Source organism: Pistacia vera, unplaced genomic scaffold, assembly GCF_008641045.1.
Source record: "Pistacia vera cultivar Batoury unplaced genomic scaffold, PisVer_v2 Contig51, whole genome shotgun sequence".
NCBI lineage: Eukaryota > Viridiplantae > Streptophyta > Magnoliopsida > Sapindales > Anacardiaceae > Pistacia > Pistacia vera.
In genome coordinates this window covers 501,965-514,900 of record NW_022196346.1, presented here as the reverse complement: position 1 = coordinate 514,900, position 12,936 = coordinate 501,965, and the positions used below count along the sequence as shown (strand labels likewise).

At 37.0% G+C, this 12,936-nt stretch overlaps 2 protein-coding genes across 2 annotated transcripts; one reads left to right on the top strand and one right to left on the bottom strand.

Annotated features, from left to right (window-relative positions):
- Positions 1-1,614: 1,614 nt before the first annotated feature.
- On the top strand, positions 1,615-3,728 carry LOC116106190 (U-box domain-containing protein 1-like). The gene has a single exon (XM_031392531.1). It carries the CDS (start codon positions 1,615-1,617, stop codon positions 3,670-3,672), a length of 2,058 nt encoding a protein of 685 aa, XP_031248391.1. The 3' UTR covers positions 3,673-3,728.
- Positions 3,729-3,835: 107 nt separating this feature from the next.
- Positions 3,836-11,627, bottom strand: LOC116106122 (UTP--glucose-1-phosphate uridylyltransferase 3, chloroplastic). The gene is given in 19 exon segments (XM_031392475.1): positions 3,836-4,748; positions 5,208-5,268; positions 5,714-5,876; positions 5,963-6,054; positions 6,136-6,210; positions 6,576-6,671; positions 6,867-6,944; positions 7,392-7,486; positions 7,588-7,679; positions 8,303-8,458; positions 8,677-8,843; positions 9,299-9,365; positions 9,452-9,624; positions 9,742-9,903; positions 10,029-10,178; positions 10,423-10,603; positions 10,714-10,842; positions 10,844-10,981; positions 11,530-11,627. Coding segments are annotated over 19 exon segments (2,286 nt in total). The 3' UTR covers positions 3,836-4,635.
- Between the last annotated feature and the right edge of the window lie 1,309 nt (positions 11,628-12,936).

The window sequence follows — 12,936 nt, the reverse complement described above, 5'->3', positions numbered from 1 at the left end:
ATGATTTAACCCACCCTTAATTATTGGCAGAGCCGGCTTAAGGGGTAGGCAGGTGAGGCACCTACCTAGGGCCCCAAAAAATGGAGCTCAAATTTTTTAGATTTTTTTTTTTTTTTTCTGAATATCTTTTAAAATGAAAATGGTTCATAATTTTTTATCAAGCCAAAGGGTCCCCCAAAAAAAGCCACAAAAATCCCAAATTTATTATAAACTTTTTACATATATTCTCACCCAAAGTTTGATAAAATAACAAGTTTATACCTCTAGTTTCATGTATTCCAGTTTATACCTCTAAATTAACACATTGAATCTTTTTTAACAATGAATGGCTAAAATAGTCATTTACATATCTCAAATTACTCATCCCCAATTCAATCCCAAAATTTGACATTCACATAAATCATCTTTAGCCCTCTCTTGCCGCTAGTGGTTTGGAGTTGATTTCAGTCGATTTTCTCACCAAAATCGATCGAAATCATCATTTTATCATTTCCCAACCCTGATAGCCCTCGATTTGGGTAATTTTTGATAAATCTCGCAACCCAACTCCATCACACGACAACCATTTCCAGCCTTTTCGACATGTAACCAACATTATTGGCCTTTCCCGACACCACCATCTTCCTCCCCTCACCCTCTCACCAAAACCCCTATCATACCTCATCCGTTTACTTTGCGAATCGTCGGCCACCGATACCTTTTGGGCCGTGACTTCTCAAGCCTTTTCTTATTATTCTTGGCATTGAAAATCACCCATGTCACCACCCATCACTTCTCCAACATCTACTCTCCAAAACCCCTCACCAACCTAACCTTGTTAGCTTGCCGATTGCTGTCCACCTCTTTTAGTGATTTTTCATCTCAAAAGGTAAAAAAATAAAAAAATAAAATAAAATAAAATAAAATAATTTTTTTAATATATGCTTATATTATTAGAGGGCCCCAAAATAACTCCTACCTAGGGTCACAAATGTTGTAGAGATGGCCCTGATTATTGGTTAATTATAATCTAGGTTTAGCATTTTAATATACAATTAAGATAGGATAAATTAATATCCTTTAAACCATGGAAATTTTTTAAATTATCAATATATTATTTAATTGTATAAATTAANAATTTGCAGCACTGTACATGGAGGAAACGTCAAGTTGCCTACTCAGAAATTTATTATAAATATATTTAAGTTCTGACCATTCATATATCAGACTCCTTAACGAGGAATTCTAACTATGGACATTAATATTTGCTAATCTACTAAAAGAGGTCGAATTCAACAGTTTGACAAGACTCATTCAATATTTAATTTGAATATACAATTGGCGGGGAATATAACTAAGTAACTAACCCACCAAAGCCGGAAATTCCTCCAAATGGCAGCATTCCCAGAAGTTCTTCTCCCCTCCTACCAGCTTTGCTATTGTCTTTTACGTTTACTGTACAAACAGAAACAGTCAAAATCCATGGAGCTTTTAAAATGATTTTTTTTTTTCTTTTTGGTAAATATCCTATGTTAAAATAATAGAAAAGAAAGAAAATTTTTGCTCAAGTAATCTAAACCCTAACAAACTGTGATAATAACAATGAAGAGAAACTGACTTCCAAAGTGAGAAATAATGGATGTGTCACTTCCTCCTTTCATGGCGTCCTCAGGCTTACTGCCAACCGGGACTTTGCTGGAATCTTTGATTCATATATCCAATGAAGTTGCTTCAATGGAAAAGCTTCCTTGCATACAGGTTAGGAATGTTTCAACAATGATAAGGAGGATAAAACTTCTTTCCTCTCTGTTTGAAGAAATTCAAGAAACCAATAGTCCTCTTCCTCCATCTTCAATCCTGTGCCTCACCGAGCTCTTTTCAGTGATTCGAAGAGTTAAGTTCTTGATTCAAGCGTGCAAGGATGGTAGTTGTCTTTGGGGCCTACTACAGACAGGGTTTGTTTCCAATCAGTTTTATGCATTGGTGAAGGAGATGGGAAGAGCACTTGATATTTTACCCCTCAGTTTGCTTAATATAACCGCAGACATTAGAGAGCAAGTTGAGCTTCTTCACAAGCAAGCAAAGAGGGTAGAGTTGTTTCTGGATGCTAAAGAGCTTCAAAGACGAGAGGATCTTCTGCAAGTAATGGCCTCTAATAATGAGAGGAACACCAAATACAAGGGCTTCATTGATATTGACAAATTGGAAGAAGTTTTAAGTAGCATTGGCTTGAGAAGTCCATTGGATTATGAAGAAGAAATTTCAAAACTAGAGGCAGAAGCGCAAAAGCAGGCAGGAACAGGTGGGCTAATTGTGGTCTCCAACATAAACAATCTCATATCCCTTGTTTCATATTCAAAATCAATGATTTTGAGTAGCCAAGAAAATGAGAAGGCCAAAGAAGACATCAAGCAGCGCTCTGCTTCGAGCAGAGATCTTGATCAGTTCTTGACTTCTCAATCACTGGTTCCTATTCCTGACGAATTTCGATGTCCAATAACACTTGACTTGATGAGAGACCCAGTGATTGTAGCCTCTGGGCATACTTATGATCGGAATTCAATTTCTCAATGGATAAATTCTGGGCATCACACTTGTCCTAAAAGTGGGCAAACGCTAATTCACATGGCTCTCATACCCAATTATGCACTAAAGAGTCTAGTGCATCAATGGTGCCAGGAGAATAATATTCCAGTAATAGAATGTGCATCCTCATCCTCCTCGGACTTGGAGAGATGCAACAGCAAGAGGAAGTTTGAGAATGCTGTTGATCACATTTCTGCCACCAAAGTTGCCATGGATGCTGTCAAAATGACAGCTGAGTTTTTGGTGGGAAAACTAGCAATGGGTTCCCCGCACATTCAGAGGCAAGCTGCTTATGAGCTGCGGTTACTTGCAAAAACCGGTATGGACAATAGAAGGATAATTGCTGAGGCAGGAGCTATTCCATTCCTCGTAACGCTATTAAATTCCCATGATCCAAGAATTCAAGAAAATGCTGTCACTGCCTTACTCAACCTCTCAATTTTCGACAACAATAAGATTTTAATAGTGGCAGCTGGAGCAATGGACAACATAATAGATGTTCTGGAATCAGGAAAAACCATGGAGGCAAGGGAGAATGCAGCTGCAGCCATATTTAGCCTGTCAATAATTGATGATTTCAAGGCGTCAATTGGAGCACATGCTAAAGCAGTTCCAGCCTTACTTGGGCTCCTGAGAGAAGGCACAGCAGCTGGAAAAAGAGATGCTGCAACTGCACTATCCAACCTAGCAGTCTATAATCCTAACAAGGCTACTGTTATAGTGGCCGGGGCAGTTCCTCTGCTCATTGACCTGTTAATGGATGACAAGGCAGGTATAACAGATGAAGCCTTGGGGATACTAGCTTTACTTATTGGTTGCTCTCAAGGGCTGCAGGAGATAAGGAAAAGCAGAGTTCTGGTTCCTCTTCTTATTGACCTCCTAAGATTTGGATCTGCCAAAGGCAAGGAGAACTCAATAACTCTCCTGCTGGGACTGTGCAAGGATGGTGGAGAAGAGGTAGCAAGACGTTTGTTAATAAATCCTCGGAGTATACCTTCTCTGCAAAGCCTGGCTGCTGCTGGGTCTCTGAAAGCTCGCAGAAAGGCTGATGCACTCCTCAGATTACTCAACCGATGCTGCTCTCAATCTCACAATCCTGTAGGATAACAGTATCAGAAAACTCAGATTCCAGAAGTGTATATTTGTGGATCTTTCAAACTTCATACGAGTGTTGATTTGTTCTGTAATTGAGACTCACGCGTTACTGCTTCATTTAATGAATTCATCCATATTTTACAATGTCATTTTGATGTTCGAGCTCATGCTAAAACTAAAAATAAAAACATGCCCAACTAAGGAAAAAATCTCTGGATCTCCACCTCTGCCCAAAAGCATCATTACAAAGCAGTTAACTGAAGCAAATTTTGTGTTCAGACTGCTTCATCCATATAAAATTGTATTCAAAATGTGAATCAAACAACTCAGATCAATTGGTAAAACGTCATTCCAGATAACAAGTCCACTGGCTTATGGTTCACAATACAGTACAGTAGAGTAGCTTATGATTACCAAAACAATCTAATAAGAAGATAATCAAAAAAGCCATACGAAGTCATGCAGGTTGCCCAATTCAGTTCCCAGCAAATAAGCCTTTATTTTGTCACAGGATCTTCACTAATCTGTAGTTAGAGATACTTCACCCTGAGAAGGAGGGAGGAAAAAAAGGGTCACAGAAACACAACCATAAATAAAATAAACCAAATCCATATTTCTCTTACCAGTTGACTTCCCCAGAAGAGTTGTTAGACAAGATTTACCTTTTTCCAGACTATCTTGATAGATACATGCAAGCAAATAAATATTAATGAAAAGGAAAGAGAGAAAGAGAGGGATGAGACATTTAATCTTCATTTCTAGAACTTTTACACTGTTTTTACAATTAAATTATAAAAAATACTATTACATCAGAGGTAGACATGACCTTATAAATTTTCACGACTCTATTCGTATACTATTGGATAGCATCCTGTTTAAATAAGGTTAAACTTATGTTTCAACCAATAGGAGCTAAACAACTATACTTTTGTGAACCACAGTTCACATAAAGCAGAACTAGGATCAGTTAGTGTTTTACGACTCTATCATTTCCAGCAAAATATCGGTGCCACTTATCTTGTAGTTCCAATACCAGCTTCCACTATCCATCATATCCTGTTTAATAGGGTCCAACTGAATAGCTAAACCTGAATTTTAGAAAACAAAAAGAAAAAAAAACTTAAATGAGTTAGTGACCATGCTTTAATCAGCATGATCTGCAGGCAGAATTTGCATATAGAGAGAACAATATGTATGCAGGAAGCACATTAAATTATTTTCCACACACAACTATGAGATCCTATGTGTATAACACAAATCTTAAGGTCTGACCTAATGCTTCCCCACATAGCACCAATACCAAACTAAGAATAAACTCACTTCCTTTTGAAACATATTCTAGATGAAGAGGAACAAATATTACGCTATACAGACCATACACTTATATACTGTAAGTATGCATTCCTCAAGTGGCAGATTGATGCAGAGAGATTTGAAATGATATGTTAACATAAAGTCAATTGAAGTGATATGTTCTATGATTCAGTTTACTGGCAGAAAAAGCACACAAATATTTCAGAAATGCCAAGTTATCAAATCATTAAGACCTGAATTTCCAGAAGTGATCTTCAATTTGTGGCCATCAGGGACTTCAAATACATGATTTCCCTGCATTAGGTACAAAAAGCTCAAGATACTTTCATCAGGAAATCTCCGCAAGGCGCAAGGCATATATAAAACCAGTTAAACAATTAAAATAGAGAATAAGGAACCAATTTAACTCCTTATTAGACCAAATTTTATCATGCAAACTACTAATTACATGATGACTAAAACATTTTCAGGCATTGGTTATATTTGCATACGTGTCTGTGCATATTTGTGTGAAAGAAACTTGTTGATCTTGCCTTATAATTCATTTCTTATAACATAAAGAGGATTTTGGCAGGGCCTCTTGTTGCAGGTCCTATTCCCTAGCATGCATAAATTTTAAAACTCTAAAGTTACACTTCACGATATTTAGAATGACAAACTATGAAGTTACACTTCATGGTATTAGACTGACTAAGTTATCCTATGATTAACAATAGTACTGTTTCTCGCATAATCTAACCTGTAGAGTGACATCAGTAGCCTCAAATTCAGCATTTCCATGCAGTATGATCTTAAGTGCCTCAAACCGTTGCACATCATGCTTCCAGTATGTATTGTCTCCACAGCCCCAGTCAATTCCTTTATTCAGTACTTTTACATTATGCAGTTTACATCTTCCACACCTAAATAAATTTACTCACAAATGAGACCCTAAAAAATAAATTGCTATTATCAATAAAAAATCTAAGGAAAGAACAAAATGTTTTACCTATGTCCATACTGTAATATCGATTCACCATTTTTATTGATCTGAGTTGAGCCCATAACATTTTCAGCCAAAATGATTAGGCTTCCATCAAGCTGCAAATGAGAAACCAGATTAGCATAATGACAACACTCTGTTTTGCTTTAATTAAAAAAATTTATCAGAATATTTGTAACCTGAACATTCTTCCACAAAAACTCTGCGACCTCTATTTGCAACTCTGAGCCCATGGAAATGGAACCCCCATTAAACTGAGATGGTGAAGACAATGATATTATAAAGGTAATCAGTTGCTCAGCAGTTAAGAAATTAATTTTTGACAACATCAAACATATGAGTTTTGATTATTGACCGTATCACACCAAATATTACAGCAAAAGATATACCACAAATGAGGAGAAAGGTAAAGATTTTTTCTCAACAGAAGACACTTAAATAAGTGAATGGGATAGCAACAAAATTTAAGAACAGGGGAAGACCAAGGGGTTTAAACATTTGCAACTGGGTAGGAATATACAGATTAGTTGCTATTAAAAGGCATTAACTATTTAAGGCAAGTAAAAAGATATACGTGGAAAGCAAAACTATGAATTTGAAACAGTCACAATAAACCTACCTTCTGTCTTGTTACCTCCCAAAGTACGCCAAGGGCGGGGTGCAGAAGGATAAGATAGGGAGGTCCAGAATCAATGTATTTGTCATTACTTTCAATCTGCAAAAAGTTAAAGAGACTACTGTTTAGATAGCTTCAAACCCATCCCCACCCTGGTGTGAGGTGAATTTGTTCTCAAGACCTCTTAATCCACCCAAAGAAATCCAACCAACTGAACGAGCTAGTGTCAACATCCAACTCATTTCACATGGGTAAATTATGTGCATAAATTTGAAGAGAATCAAAAGGATATACCTCAGGTAGTTTAATATTGCATTGGGAAAGAATATCATATGCATTCCGCAAGATGTCTAACAGTGAGCCTTCAGGAGTCTGCAGAAGAGTCAAAACTTGAAATATTAACCTTTGCACACATCAAAACCATAACTAGTGACATTATGTAACAAACTGCAAGGTTCAAAATCTTATCAGTCTGATCAATAGAAGTTTCCAACATCAGTTAGCAAAAACTGTGACCAGAATGTACATGGGAAAACTTAGAAATAACATTGGGGAAGCTATAAGATAGAAGGAACTGTTTCATGCTCAAAATAGAGCACTACAAAAAAACAACAATGATATTTTAGCCATTTAGCAGAAAAAGATAAAATGAGGAGCAATTCAGTGGGGAACCATAAGCCAAAAACAATATAAAAGAAGACACGATATTTAAAGACCTAAATAAAAATTTAGCATTTAACCATAAAAATATTTCAAACATTAGATCAACTGTCCATTCAAAACAAACAAAAACATAAAACGAAACCAGAGAACTGTAACCTGGTGCAGAGACATGTCTGCATGTTTTCTTTTCTTCTTAGCTGATGACGTTACCCTTCTTCGCTCATTGTAAACCATAAATGTATCCAATTGATCTATGGAGGTGCAAATCCGGTATGGATAGTTTAGCAAAATGATTGCATGAAATCAATAAGAAAATATGAAAACTAAGGTATGTATATATACTATGTTATACCTTCTATATCCTTGTAACATCTAGATGGATATGCATTAGAAAAATTGTCCGCAATATTTTGCATTGTGCATTCCAGCCTTCCACCAGAGACACTGCAAGTAAAAATAAATAGGCACTTGCTCTAAAACATCATCTCTGAAAACTGATATATCTGTACTTTAATTGCTCAGAGAGTAAAATAATTGAAAAAGAGATATTTCCAATAGAGGTTGTCATAAAGCTCAAAGATCTCTCTTACCACCTAATATCACTGGCCATAATATTTAGTTGAAAATTTTATTCATATTCTAGGATTCTCAAACATGTAAATGCAATTAACATCAAACTCCTCAGGTATATCTGTGCCCCAATGTGTCTCAGTCTTGCAATGGGACTCAAATTGAAGAATCACATATGACCAACTAATGTTGTTTGAGCTAGATTTAGAGACTTCGATTACCATCCTCCTTTAGGTTGAACTTGTTTAAACACTGATGTTAGTTTTATTGTTACAAGCTTATCATTTTACAAGTGTTTTATTGAAAAAATATATAGGATGTGTTCTGTATAACATTAACCCTGACAATAAAATGTGATTGCCTCATAACATTATTCAATTATGGATACCTTATTTCTTGTAGAAGCACAATCGAAGTTATGTTGACAGGATCACAACCCACCACTAGAAATACAATAACAAAGTGAAAGCAGAGAAAGTTGTCAAACGATGTCTTACCTGTGGCAGTCACCAAATTGATCCACATACACAATTGGCTTCTTTATATTTAGCACCATGCCTGGTAAACTTTTTTCGCTATTACTTGAACCAACTAACTCCGCAGAAGCCAAATCCACGTATAGAATATTTGTATTGGCAGGGAATGCCTGCAAACTTAAGAACAACAGACAAATTTGATATAAGAACATATTGTAAATCCTTGAGCTATAAAGAAAAAAAAAATCAAGGAGCAGAAGATGCTCCATTTTACACAGCTCAAAATAATTATGCTTTACAATTTAGCAAATGCAGCCAAAATAAATATTTTTTAAGAGGGCAAGGGCATCCAGCCATGTAATTAAGTTAATTTACAGCAAGAAATGACAGCATACCTGTTTGATGACAAAGGTCCACCTGTGATTCCAAACTTATCAAACTCGGTGTATTCAATGCATGATAAACCATATGCCCACTTCCCATCAAGGTTCTTCTTCTCAAGTAGAACATTTATTCCTTCTGTAGCCCCTAAGCTTCTCTTGCAAGATGCAAACCCTAGTTTCTGTTACATGTCCAATTTCAGAACCAAACATCTAACTAAGAAACTTAGAATTTCAGCATGGGGATGGGTAAATTCATGCAGGCACACAAAGAAATTGTGTTTCAGAAGAGTGACCAAAATGGACACATTTGATATCTTGATGGTTCTAAGCATGATAGACATGAGAAACAGCAATCAGATGCCATAGGGTCAACCAAACTGTGGCCAAATAGCCATCGTATACCCAGATGACAGTCAACAACATGCAGTATGGTAATCCCTTACTTTTTATCTGCTCATCTCTCTTCTTTTTTTTTATTTTTCATCTGCTTGTTTATTAAATCATTTACTAAGACTTTTCTTGGATGCATACATGGAAAAATGCTGGAGAAAATTAATTTACGAAGTAGTATGTGTATAGCTTTTGTTAGACAAAATGAAAGGCCAATACATCAGAATACCAAATATAAACATACCTTTCCGTGGTGTATACCAATTCCTGCCAACGCCAATAACGTCAAGTCTGTAGCAGCCACAACATTACTGCATGGTTCCAAAGTCCATGTCAGGTCCAGAGATAGGCAATTCAAGAAAACTAGAAACCTTTCAACATAATAGATATAGCTTACCTGACTTGTCGGACAGTTGCGCCTTTTCTTCCATGATCACTGAACCACTTGAATACGCCTTTGTCGGAAGCAAGTTTCCATATGGCACCATGACCACCAGGCTTGCACACAGGCGCAAATGGTCTCATGACCAGCCATTGACCATCTTCTGCACTAACAGCAGGGACGAGAGGCTGGCAATTCATAAATTTTGTTATTAAATGAATAAACTGCTCATTAGTAAAATGAAGGAACGTCATTTTAACAACAATCAAATGTAGATGAAATCTTCATGTTTTCCCACTTAAAACCTGTTCAAAAAGTCGGAAACTTGATTGACCTCTCCCAAACCATCCAAGTCTTTCACAAAGAGAACTGATACGCTCATGATTGTTCTTTGCCGCACTTGTCATGATTGCAACAGGGGTTATACATTGTTTGCCATACACCTTGAAGTACAAGTACTCTCTGGCCTTGCAATTGTAAAAGAAAACGTATATGTAATCATAAATAACACACATACTTTCATTATCCTTAATTAACAAGTTCAATGCTGACTTTTTCTTGTCAAGCATCAAAGGTATAAAAGATCTTATACCTGAAGATCTCTTATAAGACCTTCCAATAAAGTCCTTCCACAATAAGGAAGCATTGCAGCAGGAAGACATTCACCTGTATGAGGATCGACCAAACCAAGTCTATCTGCAGAGCCTCCCAGAGGATAAATTTCGCCTAGCTCTGGCAGACCCTAAAATTAAGATTATATCTTATTATTTAAAGAAACCATGTGAAAGCATTTCTGCCAACACCAACAAAAAACTTGAAGTACTGTTACACATTCAAACTCTCAATACAAATTAATATAACAGTCCTCTTTTATAGCTACACAATTCATTCACATTAAACCAGTTGATTTTTTTACTTCCCTATTTCATACATCGTGTGCCCTTTCAGTAGGTAAAAGTATTATTTAGAAAACTTTAGCTACTAACCTTAATTCCCCATAGTGCTGCTTGAGAAGCATACTCAGTATTTTGTGATAGATCAAGTCCACTAGGAACATGAACTTCTAAAAACTGGCATTCCATGGATTCATTTATGTGCTGGATGCGACCCATTGTCTGTTCCTCAAATTTTGATTGGGCAAGAAGCTCCAGCACCTTTACCTGATATCTGCAGCATGTCATTTACGTTGCCAAAGTAAAATTCAAATGGTTCAATAAGTAAAAAAAAAAAAAAAATTACAAGTACACAATACAATAGAAGCAAAAACAATCTCTTACCCAATAATTCCTCCAATACAATCAAAACTGTTCAATCTCCGCCAAGCTTTCAACAACTTATTCAAATCTTTAACTTTCTCATTCTCCAAACGAAGCCGTTTCTCACCACAAAACCCACATTTTGATGATAGTATTAACGTCCCATCTCTCAATCATCTCCACCAACGCATAAAGCGCGCTCTTCATATCGTTCCTCCCCGACTTTACTTCACTCTCCACAAATTCACCTCCCAAATTAAGCACGTGCTCTTGCCCCGCCGCATTAACACTTGATCAGAAACAACTGGTACTATCCAAAGTAAGTGAACCTAAAACCCTAGCCAAGTAGTTATGATTATTACTACTATTAAACAACTGTTTTACTCGTGGTCGGCGTCGAGACTGAAATTTTTTGTTTCAGTGGACTTCGAAACGGAGAGCTTGACATAAGTTTTCTGAGGCGGGAGATTTCTTGGTGGAAGTTGAAGTCAGGTGCAGGTGGCGCGTACTCTACAGGAGCGGTGGAGACATGTGTGATGCTGGAACACGACTGCTGGTGTTGTGAAGAAGAGGAAGAAAGGAGAGGTTTTTATACAAGCGAAGAGAGTTGAGAGAGTGAAACGGTGTAGCTTTGGAAGTGAAAGAGAAGAGCAAGCGAGCTGGTGGTGATTGTTGTTTGAAAAATGGAGCTGTGTAAGACATTGTTTGGAAAGAGAGAAAAAAAAAAAAAAAAAAAAACAAAAAAGAAAGAGAGAGAAGAGTGAGTTTTGAAAAATAGGGGACGTGTTTTAAGAAGGGAAAATAAGAGAGGATAAGACGAATGCTGGGAGGATATACCGAGCATAGAAGGAGAAAGACAAACGAGATGCTGGGAGGATATACCGAGATTTTTTAACTGTAAAAACGGTACGTGATCTGTAATGTTGGTTAGACATTTGGATTGGCTGGCTGTCTATCTTGTTGCTGACTTGGCATCCTGCTGGATGCTGAGGGAGTGACGGGTCATGGTGAAATGGTAAACACTAGGGGTGTTCGGTTCTGAATACCCTACACTTTTTGAAGGAACCGGAATCGACGGTTCCTTGAAATTTGAAACCAGAACCAGAACCGACGGTTCCGGTTCCTAGATACCCAGAACCAGAACCTGTAACAACGGTTCCGGTTCCGGTTCTGGGTATCCTGTAAAATTCATGACCCCCCAAAAGTTTTTAAAATAGCAAAAAAACCCTTAAAAACTTACAAATACCCCCCCACCTGGCACTTATTAACAAAAATAAAATTACAAATTATAAATTCAAAATTACAAACTCCATTATTTTGTAAAGATAGATTCTCAAAAGTCAAACCAACTTACTTTAGATGTTATGAAATATATTCACATTACTTTTTCTACAAAAGTTTTTATTAACCCCCTTAATCTTTAATTTTATTTTATATTAGTCTCGGTTCCTGGTTCTTGGTTCTGGTTCCGGTTCCTAACTATAGGAACCGGAACTGGAACTGCACAGTAACGGTTCCAAAAATTTGGAACCGAAACCTACCAATTGACGACTGGTTCTGGGTAGGAACCGAAACTAAACCCAGGGTACCCGCCGGTTTGGTTCCAACTGGTTCTTTTGAACACCCCTAGTAAACACTAGGTAAATTTTGGGCTTGGCTGGGTCAGATTGGAAATGGGCTACAACTTGCATGAATTATGATCAACATGTTATATCATATTATGTAACGTCATATTTGATTTCTAATTAGGTTAATATATCTACGTAGGGGTGTGCAAATTTTTAGGGTAAAACTGGAACTGACGAGTACTAGGGGTGTTGCTACCCAGAATCGATCCTCACAAGGTTGATTCTGGTTCCAAATTTGGTGGAACTAGCATCGTGCAGTTTCGCTTTCAATTTCGGTTCCACCACTTTAGGAACTAAAATAGAGAACCGAAACCAAGGTTCGGGTACCTTGAGTGGAATTGATGGGTAATCGAGGTGTAATTATAATTTTTGTAAACAGTTGGGGGTGTATTTTTATTTTTTACATAATATATTTGTCATTTTTGTGAATAGTGTCAAGTACCTGAAACCGAAACCTATGATTCAGGTTTCGATTCTAGGCATTTAGGAACCTAAATCGATCAGTTTCGGTTTTGATTTCTAAATCCTAAGAACCAGCCGAGTTCAGCTCTTGTTCCTAGGGTTTGGGTTGAGAATCCGGATCTACCCACCCCTATATCTACTTTGAGATTTGATT